At 43.3% G+C, this 21172-nt stretch overlaps 1 protein-coding gene across 1 annotated transcript in view; it reads right to left on the minus strand.

Moving 5' to 3' along the window:
• DYRK4 (dual specificity tyrosine phosphorylation regulated kinase 4) overlaps positions 1–21172 on the minus strand; it is a 31107-nt gene that overhangs the window by 7535 nt on the left and 2400 nt on the right. The window contains exons 3-12 of the mRNA XM_037064627.1: positions 19543–19620; positions 18741–18857; positions 17922–18060; positions 15991–16154; positions 11185–11321; positions 10754–10894; positions 8765–8903; positions 6657–6738; positions 4294–4466; positions 484–544 (exon numbers count right to left, since the gene is read on the minus strand). Coding sequence (XP_036920522.1) covers positions 484–544; positions 4294–4466; positions 6657–6738; positions 8765–8903; positions 10754–10894; positions 11185–11321; positions 15991–16154; positions 17922–18060; positions 18741–18857; positions 19543–19620 — 1231 coding nt within the window. The remainder of the gene's footprint in view (positions 1–483; positions 545–4293; positions 4467–6656; positions 6739–8764; positions 8904–10753; positions 10895–11184; positions 11322–15990; positions 16155–17921; positions 18061–18740; positions 18858–19542; positions 19621–21172) is intronic.

The following is a 21172-nucleotide window of genomic DNA, read 5'->3' on the forward strand; positions in this document are numbered from 1 at the left end:
AATAAGAGAATTTAAGCAGGAAAGAATAATGCTCCATTAATGACAGACTATAGCAATGAAACCTTCCACTGTTCCTGAAAAGGAAATCTTTGATTTCCCTGCACATTGTATAGTGTGAGGGGGCCACCTGCTTGGAGAGGCAAGAACTATAGGAGAGGGCATAGTTATAATATCTAAGTTTTCCAGATCAGCCGACAGACCTCCTAAGCAGAAACTTGGTCATTTTCATGTTCCTGCATATTTTCACTGCCAAGACCTCATGCCCAATGTGATGCCCCTGTCCCTCTCCATCATGCTACCTGATACCACTTCTCAGAATCATTTTACTTTTGGGGGGGGGAAAGGCACCCTAATCATAGCTTATCCTTTGGGATGGGGCCAGGAGAAGAACATTCAATGGGGTTTGAGGAATGGGAGGTGTCTTCACGGCCTGTGGCACCTCATCCACCACAACAGGATAAAGAGTTAGACCTGGGAACTTACCGAAGAATGTCTGTCTCCTGGAGGCTGTCTGAATGAAGCGGGTTGGTGGCAGGCCCAGCACCTTCAACAAGTAAAATGCAGTCGCTTTACTCTTGTGGAGTCACATGTTCAAAGACCATTAGAGCTGAATGGGACTTTGGTCAGACTTTGCCTTCTTCAGATAAGGACCCAGGGATATTGTGATATCAAGTCAGTGGCAAAGCAGACCCAGCACCTGGGTCTTTTGACTCCTAATCCAGGGCTGTTACAGCATGCTGAGCATCAACACCAGTCATGTAACTCTAAACAGGCATCAGCACCAACTAGAGGTAGGCACTTTTAATGGTAGCCAGATCTCATTGTCAGAATGAATAAAGCAGTATACACGCTGACAACCCTGAACTAAGGAATATCACATTCTGGCTGGGAGCACTGGGGAGAGCAGAAAGGAAGAGGAGATGGAAATTACCAGATGGGCATCAAACCACCCTATGACAAAATACCTACTTGAAAAGAAAAGTGTAGCACCTACTTGTTTACCTGCCCTCTACAGGTTGCACAGAGATAAAAAAAAATCACAGGCATGAATCACCCTGAGTTCCCTACACTTGTAGCTGGGTTCCCAGCCACCATGCAGACCCTGCCCTTCTGCTCTTCAACATCACTGACACTGAACTCAGGAGGAAGCTGAATCTGGGGCAGTAAGGCCCTCAATCCAGACCCCATACTCCTCATCCTGCTTGGTATTGGAAGCAGGAAGAGGTAAAGATACTTTATGAAATAATCCACCACCATCAACTTTGGAAGCCATCTATGTTAATCCTTTCATTTTCTAGATATCCAGAGCAGGACAGTAAGTTGCCAAAGAGAAAGATCTGGATCAGACTCCAGATTTACTGATTCTCACTCTAGTGTTCATTTCAACATACCTATATTTTACAGTGAGCAACCTTACTTAACTTTATTCTTAGTTTCAACTATGAAATGAAACTATATTTAATGATTCTCAAGGGTTTGTGTGTGTGTGTCTCTGACCATCTGTAACTTTGAGGCAATCTAGAAAGTAGAGATTTGGTATAGATAGGTAGAAAGAAAAAAGATAGATGATAGCTAGCTAGCCAGATAGATAGATAGATAGATAGATGGATAGATAGATAATGATCCATTTTTCTTCAGAGTCAAAATATTTTCTTTACTGGAAAATTTCTGAAATGTGAAATTTTCTCCTTCTTGGGGTTATTTTTCTCCTGTTTTATCTAATTTCACTCCATAACAAAAGGCCTTGTCCTGACCAATGTGGCTCAGTTGGTTGGGTGTCATCCTGCAAAACTAAAAGTCACTCTCAGTCAGGGCACATGCTGGGGTTATGGGTTCTGTACCCAGTAGGGGTGCATGCTGGAGGCAAGTAATCAATGTATCTTCCAACAAGATGGAGGCATAGGTGGAAACACTGTGCCTTCTCCCACAACCAAGTTTGAATACAACAAAGGTTTGGAGAAACAAAGACACAACCAAAGGACAGAAAATTGAATTATACAGAAGTCCGACTACATCTAACCATTCAACGGCGATGGTAAGAGGGGCAGAGCCAGCAGCGAGCAGGGTTGGGCAGGACAGGGCCCCCGACCCAGGCGCGCAGGCAGACCGGAACCAGTCGGGGTGCGGGGCAGACCTCGGGCGCATATTTGCGCACAGTGAGACAGACCACACAGGCCCCAGGGGGCGAGGGCTGACGGCGGTGGCACACTCTCGTGCAGTGGGACGAAAAGAGTGGGCCCGGTGACGGCAGCAACTGTGGCACCGGTGAGGGCCGTGGCAGCAGGCGGCGGACAGGACGCCATAGTCCCTCTTTGACCCCGCCCCCACATACAATGTCACAACCCAGCGACTTAGTTGCCCTGCAATACCAGTGAGAGCCATTGTCCCTCTTTGACCCCGCCCCCACCTACAACGTCACAACCCAGCGACTGAGTTGCCCTGTTGTAGTGAACACTTTAGGGCTCTGATCCTGCTATGGAACAGGCACGAACAACCCGAAAGATGGCGCAAGAACTCAAAGTCCCAGAGCCAATAACTCTAAGCGACCGAGAAATTGCCAGCCTCTCAGAAGCACAATTCAGGACACTATTTATCAGGATGCTCACAGAACTGGTAGATTATAGTCACAAATTAGAGGAACATAGTCACAAATTAGAGGAACAAAGTTACAAATTAGAGGCACATATGAAGGCTAAACTAATTGAAATGAAGGGAGATGCACAGGAAACCAATAGTGATGGAAAGGAAACAGGGACTCAAATCAATGGAATGGACCAGAAGGAAGAACAAAACATCCCACCAGAAAGGAATGAAGAAATGAGAATTCAACAAAATGAGGAGAGGCTTAGGAACCTCCAGGACATCTTTAAACGTCCCAGCATCCGAATTATAGGGGTACCAGAAGGGGGAAAGAAACAGCCACGAGTGGAAAGCATATTTGAACAAATAATAAAGGAGAACTTTCCCAGTCTGACAAAGGAAATAGACTTCCAGGAAATCCAGGAAGCTCAGAGAGTGCCAAAGAAGTTGGACCCAAGAAGCAACACACCAAGGCACATCATAATTACATTAGCCAAGACCAAAATGAAGGAGAGAATCCTAGAAGCATCAAGGGATAAGGGGACAGTCACCTACAAAGGAGTACCCATCAGACTGTCAGCAGATTTCTCAAAAGAGACCTTACAGGCAAGAAGGGGCTGGAAAGAAGTATTCCAAGTCATGAAATCCAAAGACCTACAGCCAAGATTGCTTTATCCAGCAAAACTTTCATTTAGAATGGAAGGACAGATAAAGTGCTTCTCAGATAAGGTCAAGTTCAAGGAGTTCATCATCACCAAGCCCTTATTATATGAAATGCTAAAGGGACTTATATAAGAAAAAGAAGATGAAAAATATGAACAGTGAAAGGACAGCAAACACACAGTTATTAACAACCACACCTAAAACAAAAGCAAACCAAGAGGACAGCTAGATCAGGAGTGGAACCATAGATATGAAGAACACATGGAAGGTTAGAAACAGGGGGGTGGGAGGGGGAGAAGGGGGGAGAAGGCACAGAAAATAGCATAGATGGTAGGTAGAAAATAGATAGGGGGGAGGGCGAGAATAGTGGGGGAAAATCAGAATCCAAAGAACTTGAGACACGTGGTTATAAACTAAGGGGGGGAGAATGGTGGGGGAGGGAGGGTGCGGGTGGAGGGGATTGAAAGGGGGGAATAGAACAACTGTAATGGTATAATCAATAAAATATATTTTTTAAAAAATCAATGTATCTCTCTCATATTGATGTTTCTCTCCCTCTCTGTCCTTCCCCTCTCTCTAAAACAGAAATAAATAAATCTTTTTAAAAGGCACCTTTAAATGAAAGAATAACAGGTATAATAAATAATCACATGATGTGTCTTTTTATCAGGAGATATTCTTCCCAGGAGATACTAGGATAATGCGTGACTAGTAACTGCACAACACATAGATTTTAATAGTTGTCATGTCACTCTTGTTTTAGATTCTTTGAATATATTTGAAAAACTGGTATAACAGTTTTATTTTTAAATGTTACTCCACAATATACTGCAAATTACATATCTTGCAATTATTTATAAATAAAAATGTTAGATGTCAACTTAAAAGTGTAAAAGGGGATACACAATTTCAAAAAAACTTTTAGGGAACATCTCCAAAACAAAAAGTATGCAGGCCCCTGCCCTACATCAAGTCTGATGCAATCCAACTTCTGAGAGTGGAAGCTAGCTGTCCTGGGCCCCCAAGTAGAGCAACCAGGCCCTTCCTCACCTCCATGATGCAGGCCAGCTGCTCCACTTCATTTTCCCCAGGGAACAGAGGGTAGCCCATGTACAGCTCCGCCAGGATACAGCCCAGGCTCCACATGTCAATGGCCATATTATAGGGGTGGCCCAGGATCACCTCTGGGGATCGGTAGAACCGGCTTTGGATATATGTGTACACTGCGCAGAAAAGAAAGAGAAACCTCACAGAGGATAACGTTCTCCTCCCCAGAGCATTCTTCTCCAGGATGCCTTCTCAGGTGAGGGTGAACCATCATTACGACTCCCTACACCTTCTCACTGTAAGGGGTTTAGCAGGGAGCCAAAGTACAACTGAGCAGCACTCAGGAATCACATCTTGTGTCTAAACTCATCAAATCCTTACAGCAAACCAATTATTTTTTTAATTTTTTCTTGTATCTTTTCCATTACCATTTAACTGCCTTGTACCCCTCTCCCTCCTGCAAACACCACACTGTTGTCCATGTCCATGAGTCCTTTTCCTTTCTTGTGCCATCCTTCCACCCCCAAACCTGCCCCCAATGGCTGTCATCCAGCTCTCTATCTATGAGTTTGTCTCCATTTTACAGCAAACCAATTATAATGGAGGTGTTATTATCCTCAGTTTAGCAATAAAGAACTTAAAATAGGCATTGTTCTAGGGAAATAAATTTTAGTCAGCTAAGCTTTAAAAAAAGAAACATAAGACTAATATAAAGCTAATTTCCAAACTGTCAGATTAATTTGGGGTAGACATCTTCTGAAAGTATTGTGACTTGGCAAGGGAGGAGTCATGTGAGAAATAGAAAAGAAGCATGCAAAAAGCATAATTTAGAAATGTATACTCAATACATTATGTGCACGTGTTGTATAATGTAAAGTATGGAAAAGGAAACCTCAAGGGAATCCCAGAAGAGAGGCTGTACAGAAGATGACATGGTAGGAAGCCTAGATTTTACAGGTGAGGAGACTGGGGTCAGAGAAATAGGATGGTTTACTTGTTTCCACATGCTATTATTAGTGACTCCCTGGATGGGGAAGAGCAGGGCAAGAATTCTGTAATCTCTTCTCTATTTGACTTAGTTCTAGTAAGGATGTAATAAATTTGTAATTAAAAACAAAAGAAAAATTTAATAAAATTACTTTCATGTCCTGCCTGCTTCCAAAAAATGGATTTGAAGCATTTTGTAATTAAAGTACATGTATACAGGGTAGTTTTAAAAACTGGATATAATAGATACTTACATTATGCTTAATATGTGCCAGCCACTATTCCAAGTGTTTTATAGAGATGAACTCCTTTAATCCTTACAACAACCCTATGAAGTGGGCACTATTATTGTCCTCATTTTGAAATCAGAAAACCAAAAGCATACAGAGATTGATTAAACTGTCAAGATCACTCAGTTATTAGCAGCAGAGCTGGGATTTGAACTCAGGCAATTCAAGTCTAGCATCTACACTCCATACTGTCTCACAGTTAAACAAAATGGAAAGAGAAACATACAAAGGGGGAAACGACTATCAAAAACCAAGGATAAAATCATTATAAACTTGATTCTGAGCATCCTGCTAGCCATGATAAATGGTAACTGAGAGGTTACACAGCTTTTCTATGCAGGACGAATTAGCATACAGGTCCTTTGTAAGAGGCATATTGTTTTCTAGCTGGAATTTTTCATGGGATCCATACTTAAAAGGTAAAGGACATATGTCTTGAAAAGTGGTGCTGAGAATATTTGAAAAGATCCATCCAATAGTCATGTTATCTTTTTATCTTTCTGTGCCTTCCATTCGACTGTGAACGACCTGAGGACAGGAAATGTTAAGTTCTTTGTTCCTGGTACCCAGGACAGTGACTGACACATAGCAGATATTCAATAAATGTTTGTGGAATGGTACACGTTCTCAACAGTGAACTTGGTAGAAGAAAGTATAAAGCTCAGAGAGCCCAGGGCTATGAACCCCAAATTTCAGAATGGCTACTTGTAGACTCTCGGGTACTCCCCCAGAAAAACTAGATTCAGTACTTTGGAGGTGGGCCTCTGGAAGCTATAATTTTCCAGAGGCCACACATGATTCTGATGCACATCTGGTTAGTTTTGGGGCCCAATGCTCTAAGGTGATTCCAAATCCACAGAATATGAGATCTGCAAAGGCCCTTGAAGTATTTGAGTCCAACCTTCTCATTTTATAGAGAAGGAAATTCAGGCACAGACAAGTGAAGCCCCTTGTGCAGAATCATACGAACAACTATTGCGACTGAGCCCAGATTGAACCCAAGTGACCTCATGTATGAAGTACTTGTCCCTGTAAGGGAAAGGAATCTCAGTAGGGAAATTCAGACAAAGAGACCAGAATGGGGCTTACTTTTCTCATGCTCATAACAGCTTGATCCAAAGTCAATAACTTTAACAGAGACTTGGCCCTTCTGGTATAACACTATATTTTCCTAAAGAGAAGAAGAAAGATACAAGTCACATTTTAATAATGTCTCTCTAGGCCCTCTATTGTTCTAAATGTCTGCCATCCTCTAGGACTCAGTCGGAAATTCAACTACCTCACGGTGGACTCCTCCCATACCTTCTCCAAATCTCATTTTTTAACCTCCCTTTGACTTCCCATTTGACTTGTGGTCTGTACCTCTTATTTGGATCCAGAATTTTCTACCTTACAGTATGTCTTTTGCAGATATTTTGTCCCTTTCCCTGTATAGATTGTGGGTTTATTTTTATCTCCTTGGCACCTGGTCCTATGCCTTACGTACATAAGGCCTTAGATCATCACTGACAGAATTTAACGTATCCATTAAGTGCCAAATCAACATGAAGCTATAACAGAAGAAGACCCAAAAAGCGGGGGGTGGGCAATGATTTTATTGGAATTTGTGATTCTTATGCTGGATTTGGGGAAAATCAAAGACAGGAGTTCCAGTAGTGTCATGGATAAAGAGGCAGAGCTCCTGGACTCCTCTCCCTAAGCATGAGAGCGTGCCACCTAGGGCTGGAAGATTAAAGTACCAATTGTGTTTTCAAGGACCTCAATATCAGATGAGTTGATTTTTATGAGTATCAGATGAACTAATGGTTTACTGAGCCCCTTAACATTCTCAATATAGCATAGCAGGCCTGGCCTAAAAGCTCTGGCACCATAAACTAAGAAAGTACAAATTTAGTCTCACGTACCTTTCCTAAAGAGTATTTCACCAAGTCTTAAAAGACTGAATTTTTTTAACCCAATGGGTAGTACTTCCCGATTTATTGGCAGAATTCACTCACTCTGGAGTGAGCATAGATGCATCAGGCATCACAGCTCATTGATACTGACCATTAAGTTCATAAGAACAACTTTGATTCTTGAACCCACGTTAATCAAACCCACTCGTGGTTATATGTCTACTTCCCTACTACAGAAGTGTACATTCCAATCTACTTGACCTATTTCTCAAGGAAACCTATTACCTCATTTTTTGGCTGCCAGGTTTCTTGTGAAATTCCTTGGTGAGAGTCAGTCCCCTAAGCCCAAAGGCCATGGTTATTGTGACCCTTTGGAGCTTCAGAGCTAAAGATTAAGAACTTGGATGTGGAGAATGAATCAGTATGCCACCAGCCACAATTTTCTTGTGAGGCTACTCTTCAGTCCAGACAGAAAATCTCTATCTAGACAATCTTTAATTGTCAAAATACCCCAAATTTACCCAGCAAGTTACAGTTTTTTAAAAAAATTAACCAATTCTTGCGTGTGTGGAGAAAGGAATGAGGAAAAGTTAAGGGATATTTAAACATCTGTGGGAGTCAGGTTGATTTGGAATCAGCTCCTGACCCCATATTTTTACACTTTTATATCTTTTCTCTAGGCACCTCCCTATATTGCTCATATTTGCAGTCATCAACTCATCTAACAAGCTTTTGCCTACCTATTGCCTACCATTGCTATTGTCAGGTTCCTTGTTAAGTCCTGAAAATAAAATGGTGAGAAGGCATGGTTCCTGGCTTGAGGGAGCTTGCAGTTCAGTGGGGGTACAAATAAATGAGCAAAATCAGTGCAGTAACAGAGCTAAGTATAGAATACTAGCAGGACATGAGGTAAGGGCACATCCATTTGGAGTAGAAGAAGTACTCAGAGATTTGTTGGACCCTAGGACCAATTCAGAGCAGAGTGGGTACAGTGGGGATTTAATACAGCAGTGACCCCGTCTCCTGAGTGACACATCTCTGCACACCCTTATGCCTTCAGTAGGTAAGCCCCCAGACCTTCCTGTTCTTGTCTGCCTCAATGATCCCATGTCTTTCTTCATTGTCCTCAAATCATCTCTTAGTCTTTACTGCATCTCATTTGATTTACACAGCCTGACAGTTTGGCTTCCACCCTGGGGCCCTGGCCATGACACTGTCTAGTTACCACAGGGGAATGGAATGGGGTAAGCAGTTTCTGAGGATGGAAGCCAGCTCCCCTTGCAGGACAGAGGTTGTACTCACAGGCTTGAGATCACAGTGAATGATTTTCTCTACAGAAAGCATCTGCAAACACTTCAAAACAGAGAGTGTAAAGCGCCGAACTACTGAGAGACTGAAGCCTTGAAAGCTATTATTCTTCATTAACTCATACAAATTGATTCTGGGAAAGAAAGAAGGTGATGTGTATCAGTGTAAAAAAGTATAATGCTGAGTTTAAACCTGCAAACAACCCCAAGGGTCATCTGGTTTCCCTCTGATAGTAGGCAAGTGTCAGACAGGGAGACAGTTTTTGGTGTCCTATAAACTCAATGTTCCCATTGATCTATGATGGCTTTGGGGTGGTGTTCAACTGTGCTGGCCTCCTAAATGTCCCCTCACTTCTTATGTGACTAAGTCATTTAATCACTTCTTCATGCTGTGGTTGTTGAGAGGTTGGACCAAACTTCTAAAATATTCATAGTTCTTCAGGCCCTTGGGAGGGATCCAGGAAGCCCACCAGTTATTTAATCCAGAAACCACTTCTGCCCAGACCTAAAAAGGCTGCCTAAATGTTCCCAGCAGGTAAGGGAACAAGCATGTGGACAGATGGGGCTGAAGTAAAACCGAGACACCCTACCCTCTCTATGCCAAGCCTGACGGCTTGGTCCCATCTGTCACCTTGCAGAAATGAGACCTCACTCTTGCCAGATTTCCCCAAATTTTCTAGACAAGCAGAAGCCTGAAATACTATAGAAAAACCTTCCATGTTATATGAATTCTGACTTATAAATGTTGGAAATGAACATAAAACATTTTAACAAGAAAAACTTATTAGTAGGCTGCCATCTTAGGACCTCTGTACACACTGTAAGATAAGGAGAAGAGGGATAGGATGCAGACCAGAAATGACTCTTTATCGACCTTTTCTGGTTTCTCCTAAATCTCTTTATCCCTAAACTGTATCTAACTTTGTTTTATTTAGGAAGCCATCCATTCTTGATGGGCACAGTGGAGATTTAAGACTTGGCTCTTGCCTCATCGTGACGAGCTGTGTGAGCAACTCTCCATCCTCTCTCGGTTTTGGTTTTTCCCTCCACACACCTACTCCCCCTGACTTCTCTGAGCACTTTGAAATACAATGACATGCTAACTGTGTACTTGATTCATAGCCAAAGAAAGGCAGCCTGGGTTGTCCATGTTGTCACAAGGAAGATAACTTTCCTCTGGGAAGTGGTGGTTTTGTGATCACCAGAGATGGTGAGCAGAGTGACAACTACACTCCTGATTCAAATTTAGCCAGTTCCTAGAATTTCACCACCAGCGATGGTGTCATGGAAACACTAAGCTGTGAGCTCAGTAAAGCCAATAACACTGGGCTTTTGAGAGCTCACTTCTAGTTATTCTCCTTTTCTAAATGCATTCTGGGTTTCTGGTTTTATTTATATTTCATCAGAGAGAAAAGTAATCAAATTAGGCTGCCCTTGCAATTAGCACACACTATCAGCTCCAGGTGCTGCCAATCTATTTTAGTCAGGTTCTGCTCTCTTACCAAAAAATGTGGTCCTGTCCTTATTTGCACAAAATCAAAGCTCATTCGCCACTCTGAGCAGCCAGCTGCCTGCTTCCCTGGGTTCCAACCTCTGTACCACAGGGTTGTAAAGCCAGTGAGTGAGTGGGAAAAGGGTAGCAAAGAATAGTCCTTTCCAACGTGTTTCAGTTTTGCTCTTAGGGGCAAAGGCCTTGTTTGGGTTACATCACCCATTTCAGCACCCATCACCTGACGACACATCCTGTGTGTGCTCAGGCTCAGGCACAGGGACAGGCATGATGGAGGGGCAGGGTGACATGGGCAGCTTTGGACCCAGTCTCCATGTTCTGGGGCTTTCTCCATAACAAAGTGGCCATTGTTTCCATTCTAGTCACTAAATGTTTACATCCAGAAAAATCTAGTGTTTTGATCTTAAAGTTCCTCATCTGTCACCTTAAGCCACTTTTCAAAAGAAAATGAGTTAAAAAGAAAAAGCAGCTGACCCCAGGAGTTCAAAGGTGATGCAGAGGTGATTGCGGAAGTAGAAAAAGTCCTTCATGTGTACCACATTGTAGGTGTTGTTCTTGTCCTTCCTTCTGAGAGCTTCCAGGATCTTCAGCTCCACCAGGGCCTGGCGGTGAAATCTGAAGTGTTTGGGGAGTGGCAGGGAGGGTGAAGAATGGGGACAGAAGACATGGTGTCATATCATACAGCAGCAGTAGCCCATTTCCTCAGCCCCTCCCCTTGACTCTAGCAAGGCAGAAAGCACTAAACATTACATACCTTCGCCTCCCCTTCACCCCACCATGGAATCCGATAGGTGCAGAAAGAGGAAAAGATCAGAGGAAAAGGTAGAGTTGGGAAAGGTGGTGTGATAGAGGGGCCAGTCATGCAGTCCCTCCTCTATAGCCTGTGCAGTTACTACCCACCACACCTCTTCTTGTTCCTGATGATTTTCAAGGCCACCAACTCATTGTTTTTGTGATCCAAGCACTTGGCCACTTGTCCAAAGGACCCTTTCCCAATCATCTCCAGAACCTCGTAGCGGTAGGCAATGTGGTCATGCAGGACCTGCGGAAGCCAGGCAGAAGCTAAGGAGCAGAGCCATAGGCTCTGAGGCTCCCCTGGTGCTGTGGTCTTTGGATACCCATTCCCAACTCATGGCTGACTCCTGGGAGGAACTTTCTGACCTGCACTGGGCACTAGTGCAACTCCCACCCTCATCTCATCGCTACTGCCATGGTTAGGTTGTTGCCCGGATCCCACGTTACCCATGTGGAACCAGGGAAAGTCCCACAGGTTTCATCTGTGTCAGGCAAAGCAAAGACCATTGGATGGTCTTTGGAAAGAGCAGTAGCTTCAGTTTGGGGTAAGCTGTTTCTGACACCTGCCGTGTCTCCATCAGTCAGAGAAGTCTGTGTCTGCTCTGCCTCTTCCTAATCAGATCTGGTTCTCCTCTTGACTATTCCAGATTTAACTCTATTTTGGAGTTAGCAGTACAAAGCTTAGACCTTTCTCAACTAAAAAAAGAAATATTTTTCAAGAGCCAGAATTATTCATGTCCCTCCATGTGCTGGAAACTAGGGAGCAACTCTTTAGTCAAAGCAACAGGGAATTATCAATTTAAAAACTTTTCTAGGTGGCTTCTGACAAGCCACTTATGTACTCTGAGCTTCAGCGCCTTCATCTGCAACTGAAGGTTCCAGATAAGATGATCTCTTAGGCCTTCCATGTGTAAGAATCTGTGATCTCTAGTGTCACACTCATATATTTAGGAGAGATGAAGAAGAAGTGTTTATGTACAAGTCCTCAGAATATATTTGCAATTGTGTGGTGGGGATCTGTTCTTCTAGGAGGAATCAAGCCATGAACATGCATGACTTTGCATATATGGAAAAAGAACAAGGCATAGGTCTTGTGTATGTTGGTGCAAAGCTACATGTGCTTCTCTGGCATTTGTGCATATCTTCTGCATGCCACAGGCTTAAAGGTACTGCAATTATTTGCTCACACCTCAACTTGGACATTGATTGAATTAAGGACCAGGTCATACTTTTCTGTAGTTACCTTAATATTTCCAGAGTCTAGTAGATGCCTAGACGTATAATAAGTTCTCAATAAATAGCTACCCAGTTAACATTTGCTGAAAGAATAAATATAAGAATGTAGTTGTGTTGCCTGTTTGGGAATTTGCTATGAGCATTGTATATTTGTATGCACTGGAATGCATAAAGGATAGAGATTTCAAGCATACAGAAACCACATGTATCACTCTCCCCACTACTAAAACAGTTCTCTAAGACTTGAGATTGAGGAACTGAGTTCCAGTGAATTAACTTAAATGTAGTCCTGACATCCCCGGAGAATTTCTCAGAGATTCTAGGCCCAGATGAAGAGGAGGAGGAGAGGAGGCAAGGGAGAATTTGAGGAATGCTGGCTGAAACAGTGGTAAAGTTTTTATTGAAGATTCTTAACCAAAGAACCGTTAAAGATCCCCCGACCCCCATTGAAATTTTGTGTCTGTGTATGGTACCTTTTCTAAGATGAGGATTTATAGCTTTTATCAGATTCCCAAAGGGATCCTTGACCTAAAAGCATTGAGAACTGGGGCTCTAGAAAGAGGATGTGTGCCAGAAACTCTAAATCCTTGCTTCTCTAAGTGTGGTATGAGGGCCAGAAGCATGGGCACCACCTGGAAGCTTTTTAGAAAGGCAAAAATCAAAGATGGAGGCATAGGTGGATATACTATGCCTCCTCACAAAACCAAAAGAAGGACAACAACAAATTTAAAAACAAAAAACCAACCAGAACTGCCAGAAAAATTAAACTATATGGAAATCCAACAACCAAGGAGTTAAACAAGAAACATTCACCCAGACTAGCAGAAGGGTCAGAGACAGGCAGCCGGGGCAAAGAGGATGCACAGCAAGGTGGTATCTGGAGGACCCAGGGTGGGCAAGGCAGTGACTGGAAAAGTGGGTAGTCCCACATTTCCATGAAGATAGACTGAGATGAACCACGCAACCCAGGGTTCCTGCTCAGGGAAATAAAACCTCTAAACCTCTGGCTATAAAACCTGTGGGGCTTGAGGTGACAGGAGAAATTCCCAGCCTCACAGGAGAGTCCATTGGAGAGACCCATGGGTCCTAGAATGAATACAAACCCACCCACCCAGGAATCAGCACCAGAAGGGCCCACTTTGCTTGTGAGTAGCCACAGAGGGGACTGGAAGCTGGCAGAGAGCTGAGCAGGCCACACTGTTCCCTCTTGGACTGCTCCCCCACATACAGCACCATAGCACAGCAACATGGGTTGCTCTGCCTTGGCAAATATCTGAGGCTCCATTCCTTACTACTTAACAGGTGCTCTAAGATTTTAAAAAATGGCCCAAATGAAAGAAAAGATCAAAGCTCCAGAAAAAATATAGCTAAGCTACAAAAAGACAGCCAATTTATCAGATGCACAGTTCAAAACACTGGCAATCTGGCCCTGTCTGCGGTAGCTCAGTGGATTGAGCAAGGGCCTGCAAACCTGCAGTTCGATTCCCAGTCAGGACACATGCCTGGGTTGCAGGCCAGTTCCCAGCAGGGGATGCATGAGAGGCAACCATACATTGATATTTCTCTCCCTATCTCCTTCTCTTCCCCTCTAAAGATAAATAAATAAAATCTTTTTAAAAAACCACTGGCAATTGGGGTGCTCACAGAATTGGTTGAGTATGGTCACAAAATACAGGAGAAAGTGAAGACTATGAAAGTGAAACAAAGGAAAATGTACAGGGAATCAACAGTGACAAGGAAACCAGGACTCAAATCAACAGTTTGGAGCAGAAGGAAAAAATAAACATTCGATCAGAGCAGAATGAAGAAACAAGAAATCAAAAAAAAAAAAAATGAGGAGAGGCTTAGGAACCTCTGGGACAACTTTAAATGTTCCAACATCTGAATTATATGGGTGCCAGAAGGAGAAGGGGAAGAGAAGAAATTGAAAACTTATTTGAAAAAATAATGAAGAATAAATTCCCCAATCTGGCAAAGGAAATAGACCTCCAGGAAGTCCAGGAAGCTCAGCGAGTCCCAGAGAAGTTGGACCCAAGGAAGCACACACCAAGGCACATCATAATTACATTACCCAAGATGAAAGAGAAGGAAAGAATCTTAAAAGCAGCATGAGGAAAGGAGACAGTTACCTACATACAAAGGAATTCCCATGATATTATCAGCTGATTTCTCAAAAGAACCCTTACAGGCAAGAAGGGACTGGAAGAAGTATTCAAAGTCATGAAAGTCAAGGACCTTCATCCAAGGTTACTGTATTCAGCAAAGCTGTCATTTAGAATGGAAGAGCAGATAAAGTGCTTTTCAGATAAGGTCAAGTTAAAGGAGTTTATCATCACCAAGCCCTTATTGTATATGAAATGTTAAAAGGACTTATCTGAGAAAAAGAAGAAGATCAAAAATGTGAACAGTAAAATGACATCAAACTCACAACTATCAACAACGGAAACTAAAAACAAATTATGCAAACAACTAGGACAGGAACTAGGACAGAATCACAGAAATGGAGATCACATGGAGGGTTATCAGTCGGGAACAGGAGAGGAGGAATCCGGGGAAAGGTACAGGGAATGAGTAGTATAAACTGTCTATTTAAAATAAATAGGAGGAGATTAGGAATAGTACAGGAAATGGAGAAGCCAAAGAACTTACATGCACAACCCATGAACATGAACTAAGGGGTGGTAGGGAATGTGGGTGGGAGGGGGTGTGCGGGGTGGAGGAGAATAAAGGAGGGGAAAGGGACAACTGCATAATCAATAAAATACATATTTTTTAAAGTATGGCAAAAATCTCAGGCCACGCCTCTCACCTGCTGGATAAGAATTCAAATTCATAAAGTTCCCAGGTGACTTGTGTGCATAGTAAAGCTCAGAAAACACAGCCTTAAACGCTATTAAAACAATCTGCCTCTTCTGTGAAGCCATCAAAGACCAATCCTGTCTCCCAGACCTGACTCCCAGAGGAAATGTTCCGAGGAGGACAGTCCTACCAGCTCGCCAGCCTAATGGGCCAAGCATCGTCACTCATCTGGACAGCCTCTGGGGTGGAAAGTGCTTCCTGAAGCAAAAGGGACACCTTCCACTGTCCACATTTCACCTTCAGGCTGGAAAGAGGCCCTGTCTTGGGAAGTTCCAGAGACACAGATGGAAGAAGAGAAAAAGTCCTCACTGGGATACATCTTTGGAAAACTGAAGGAAGTTAAGCACCAGGCACTATAGTGGCAAAAGCATTTTTGTTTGTTTGTTTTGTCTGTGTGGGAAATGACATTTACTATAAAATTTTAAAAAAAGGTCCACATGTGGGCTTGTGTGGAAGAGACCAAAAAAAAGAGAGAGTGAGAGAGGGAATACTGAGGAGACTGCATCTCACTCCATCGTCTGTCTTCATCCAATAGGTGCAGGGCTGCGCAGAAGAGCCTGTGGGACTTGCCCCAGGATACTTGTTACCCCAAGTACTCTTGGGGAAAATCATGTTCTGTTAGCAGAGTAGTTTGAATATTAATTATATGTTTTCTGATTTATAAACATGGCATTTCTTTGGTTTAGCACGTACTAGAATACTTCAGGATGCCTAGTCCCAGATACATCAGCATCAAATGCTGTAAAATACTCCGCATTTTTTTCCTTTCCAGACTTTCTTGTTCCCAGTCCCCCAATTTCCGTGACCTACTTTCCCATTACCTTCATATAGGAGCCATGTTCATCATCAAAACTTGTCTTGCTGAATTTCTCAGAAGCAACATGGAACTTCTTGGCTTCAAGCCCTAGGAACCACAGCTCTGCGTAGCCCAGGATTTCACTTTGCTCGTAAGAAGACAGCTGGTTCCTAAAACACCTTAAGGCCTCTGAGTGAAAAACAGTGTAGTTGTCAGTTAAGTCAAGGCAACACAGGATCTGCCCAGGGTGGGGATGATGACAGCCCTTACAGTTCATGAGCCTGTCAGACCTTTCCTCAACTGGGGGGCTTACTAAAGACTATGCATCCTGAGTCTCACAGGGTGGAACCGTAATACAGAGAAAGGCATCATATTGATTTGAACAACACAGGAGAAAAACACAAAGGACGTGAGAGGGAGAATTCAGTCCCCAAAGAGCTATGCATTGCAGCACAGCTTGTTTCAACCGATTTCAAATGGTGAAAAATTCAGAGGTAAACTCAGTGTCAACAAGAGTATGAAGTTAAGGCAGCAGTTGCCCAAATTAGTGTGGAATTGGGCTACAGAAACAGTTTATCCTGAGAGGGTCTGAAAGCTATCATGTCTTCAGGGGTCAACATAAGGTAACTTCAGGTAAGTAACTTACTTCAGGTAACATAAATGTGACTTTCAAGGCCCAGGAGATATTTCCAGCTGAGCCACTGAGTCCCTTAGGCTACAAGGAAAGACTGTGTGTTAGCTCTTCTCTACTCCACCCTGGCCCAATCACATCATGCATCTGGCGTGTGGTCTGGGGGTGGGTGGGGTGGGATTCAAACTTTAAGACAGATGTAGATAAACTGGAGAGTGCTGAGAGGAGGGAAACCAGGATTGGAGAGAACCAGGGGACCCATGTTATTTGACAAACTGCTAAAGAGTTGGAGGAGGAATAGCCAGGGAGAAATAAAAAGGCTTATGGGGTAGACACCTGTGTGTGTCTTCATGTATCCAAAGGGCAGTCATGTGTAAACTAAATAAGGCATGTTCTTTGCCCAGAAGAACCAAGGCCTAAAAGAGCAGTGAGACGTTTATCAGCCAGCTTTATAAAGGCAGAACTAGCTAAGAACTAAAATACCTCCTAGTGGGCAGTTCCTGGGATGTTTAAGAGAAGATGGACAGCCAATTTCAAAGATGTAGGAGAACAGCTCTGAGCATCAGATAGTGTTGGGGCACGGTAGGTGCTTGGTGGAGCTGGGTTTTTCTCTTTTGGACCCTACCTAGTAGGTTCTGAATCTCTGAACTTTGTGAGGAGAATGCTCCTGGACAAAAACCTATTTGTGATCTTCTAGGCCTGACCAGAGGCGATTACAAAGGCTTTACCTGGTAGGCATCACAGGGGAAGCTGCCCTCCCCACACCATCCTCGGTGTACAGCTAATGCATTAAAGTCTGAAGAGTTGCGGTCAAGGGCTCAGGTTCCCTAGGCTGGCCATGGTTTTATACATACCTACCCAGGAGCCTCTGTTCAGAGGCCTCTGCAGGTACTTCTGCCAAGATCTCTTTACCAAAAGGAGGGTGGAAAGTTCAAGACATTTTCTCCCACTCTGACTCAGTACTCAGTTTTTCCACTCCCAGCCCTTCCCCCTCACCTCAGGAGCCTGGTCAGGCTCCCCAGGCAGTGAGCTATTCCCTCTAACTGTGCTGAAACTTTTGACCCTGGCCTGGTGCCAGTTCACAGCAGGGGTGGGGGAGTGAGGAAGGAACAGTGAGGAGTCAGTGTTTTCTCCTATTTAGCCCTCTGCTTGCACCATCACAGGAAGTCATGAAAGACTTGACTACTGCTTTTATTTTGGCTTGTTGCCTTAATTCATTTACTCCAACACCTGGCAGTTTAGCCTTCTCCAGCTCAGCTCAGCTCCTTACACCCAACCACCTATAACCACTCCCACCACACCCTGCTACTCCCCCAAAGGCATACCTGCCGCTGTCAGAGGCACCTTGTGCTTGCTCTGTGGTTTCTCCGTGGACTTGGGATCTTGGGTATTAATGCTTGAAAGGAAAGGCATTCCAGGAGCCTTGTCCTCAGAGGCCAACTTCTCACTGTGAATTTGATTCTCCTGTCAGGGAAAGGAATTTGCAATAAAGGACTCCTTAGTCTTCTCCTGAGTGTCCTAAACCATTTACCTGATCAAGAACACTCACATCCAGCCAAACTCTACTCCTTGTTCTCTGGGAAGAAATGGTGACCATGAGGCAGTAGGTTTTCTCAGTCTTTTTCTCAAAGAATATATCTGACTCATTCTCTGTGAGACCCACATACATTACAGTGTGCAGTATTTTAAGAAAAAATATTTTACTCCTGCTTTTGAAAACGTCAGTTCCTGACTAGATAAGATGACTTGCCCAAAGGCACAAACACTTGAACTTAGATGTGTTTAACACCTCTTTAACTTAATACTGTCTCACATTATCTCATTTGGTACTTACTCAAAAAAAAAGGGGGGAGCATCGGAGGGGGGCAAAACCATAAAAAACATTTTGTATGCTTCTATCATTTATCCTAGACACTTCATTTTTATTTTCTTCAATGAATCCTCATGACAAGTCTATAGAGAGCCCATTTCATAGATAAAAGAAATTCAGTGACTTATTTGCTGAAGTTTACAATCATCGTGAAGAATGAGAACAGGACTAAAACCCAACTCTTCAGCTGATATTATGCTTTTCCCACCATACTGGGCTGAAATCAAGTTTTTCACCTGCCTGCTCAGGGTCATGTCCACTGCCCAGCACTCACTTTATACAGCAGAGGTGGTTTTAGCAGGATTTTGTGGCTGATGCATGGGAAATTAACCATGTTTTTCTTCCCCTTGGTATCCACAAGAGGGAGTGAAGTAATGTTGGTGTTTGTAGTCTATAGAAGGAGAAAGAAAAGTTACAGAAGCTTCAGGCAAGAAAATGTCTCAGGGAGTCATTTCTCCCAGCATCTTCCCCACAGCAAGGACTGGCCTGAACCAAATCCAGGCCTGAATTTATTTTTTAAAGTTCTTGGGGGGAAAAGCAGAGAGGTAAAGCAGTTTGGCCTCTGGGGTTGAATCCCTGCTCCACTTATTCGCTGCAGGCCTTAAGCAGATTACACTCTTTATCTAAGCTTCAGTATCTCATCACTGATGCAGGGACCACAATGGAATCTCTCTCATACTTTTTGTGGGGCAAATGAGGTGATCTAGGTAGAATATTCCATAAGTGTTAGTCATTACCATCACCATTCCGATATCTTACAACCCTAACAGGGCAAAATTCTCTCTGCAAATTTGCCTTGATGCAACATAAGCTCCCACTTTCCATTATTCACTTGACCTACTCACTTGGATTCCTCCCTAATCCCACACTAATTAATTGATTAATTAATTAGGAAAGAGGTAGTCTATCAATAAACAGCAACAGTTAATGTCATATGGAGATAAGGCATGGCAGTGTCGATAGAATGTGCTCATCATGTTAGGCCAATTTGACCAAAAATGCCTCTCAAAACTACCCTAGCCACCTACCTGCCCTCATCCTCTCCTAGAGAAAAGACACTAAGCATCGCTTCCCACCTTATCCAATAATCGGGTCATTCTGAGGTTCTTGGTCTTAGTAGGTGGCTTCTCAGCTTGAACCAAAGGTTTCCCAACCTGGATCAGGTGGAAGAGAATTGGAATAGGACTTGGTATGATTTCACCTCAAGCTACTCACCTATTTCTTTTGCTTCATAACAGTAAGCAATATACACGTGAAGCCAGCTCTCCTGACCTCAGAGCTAGGATGGGCTAAGAGAGACTCAAAGAAGTGCTGGATGAACCTGTGAATGACTGGCTGAGTGAATACCCCAACAAATGACCTTTCTAGCAGTGTTTATCCTAGATTAACTTGTCCTATGGCTTTCAAACTTATTTTAAAAGTCCGTATAACCCTTTCTTCAAATAAAATCTTAGCGAGAAGTTTTGGACTTTGGAAGAGATCAAAGCTGAGCTGCTCCTGCTAAAGAGAAGAAAATGCCCATAGTCTTGTCTGGGAATGCTTTTGCCCTCCAAGGGGCTTTAGAGGTCCCTTAGTGGGACCCACTAGAATATTGGCACCCAGCCTGAATGCCAATGGCCTGATCAGAAGAGATCTCACATCTAGAAGGAGGTGGAGGGGAGAGATGAAAACAGCAGAGCAGTGTGTCTTAAAGGGCGGCGAGCACACAGTGAGGGCATGGGGCATGATGGTGTATAGTACAGAGAGAACAGTTATCTAATGGTCATGCATTTATTTTCATGTCCATTTGAAAACTACAGCACATTAAACCTGAATTTTGTGGTTGTTACTATGTAGAATGAACTTTTAAGTTAAAAAAACCTGTGTGAGTATTATGTAGATACAGCAAAAAGTTAGCTGTACATCATGAAGTTAGCACTGAAATGACTAAAGTTTAGCAAAAACAGCCTGCAGCTTGAATCTAGGTGCCGCTGTTTGAAGCAGAACCCAGGGATCTCCTTCTTCCAGCCTTCTCTCAGCAAACTGAACAACATTTATCCAAAGCTGAGACACAGCTGGTACCAGACCCACGCCTGTAAAACTTGGTACACTGGCTGCATTTATATAGGAACAGGGTACAATAATTCAACATAATATCACCTAGAGCCGTAGTGATGTGGGCTATTTAGAACAGTCCATCTTGACCTTGTAGAATAGGGATATGATCTGACGGAGAGGTGGCTGCATAGAGCATGGGCCATAGCCTCAGATCAAACCAATTGCATTACTAATGTGCACTACATACAGGATTTGTTTGTGTATTGGATGGACAACTAAGCTATCTGAGCAAATACTGCAATGGCAAATCTCAGTGAGTCCTACCTTCTCATCAAATAAGTTAGTGGAGATTAAAATTCAGGAGCATCAATAATGACAAGCTGGCACTGAGGATGATTTGGGGATAGTTTTTTGGGGGGGAAACCAAAAAGCACATTAACAAAACATAATCCAGACTAAATGCCATAGAGAATGAGTGTCAACAAGGAAGGAAGAGACCACTGTGAATGCAGTCTGCCCAAGAGAATATGGCAGGGGAGGGGGAGCTGTTTAGAAGGGGCATGGCTTGCTCTAGGCTGTATTGGGAAAAGGGTAGCAGGCATGTTTATTAGGCAAAACAACAGTGTCTGCATACTCTAGGGGTCTTCACTGCTCCTGCTGGTTGAACTG

Source organism: Sturnira hondurensis, unplaced genomic scaffold (assembly GCF_014824575.4).
Source record: "Sturnira hondurensis isolate 20B ecotype Veracruz unplaced genomic scaffold, ASM1482457v3 Scaffold0015509, whole genome shotgun sequence".
NCBI classification, from domain to species: Eukaryota; Metazoa; Chordata; class Mammalia; order Chiroptera; family Phyllostomidae; genus Sturnira; species Sturnira hondurensis.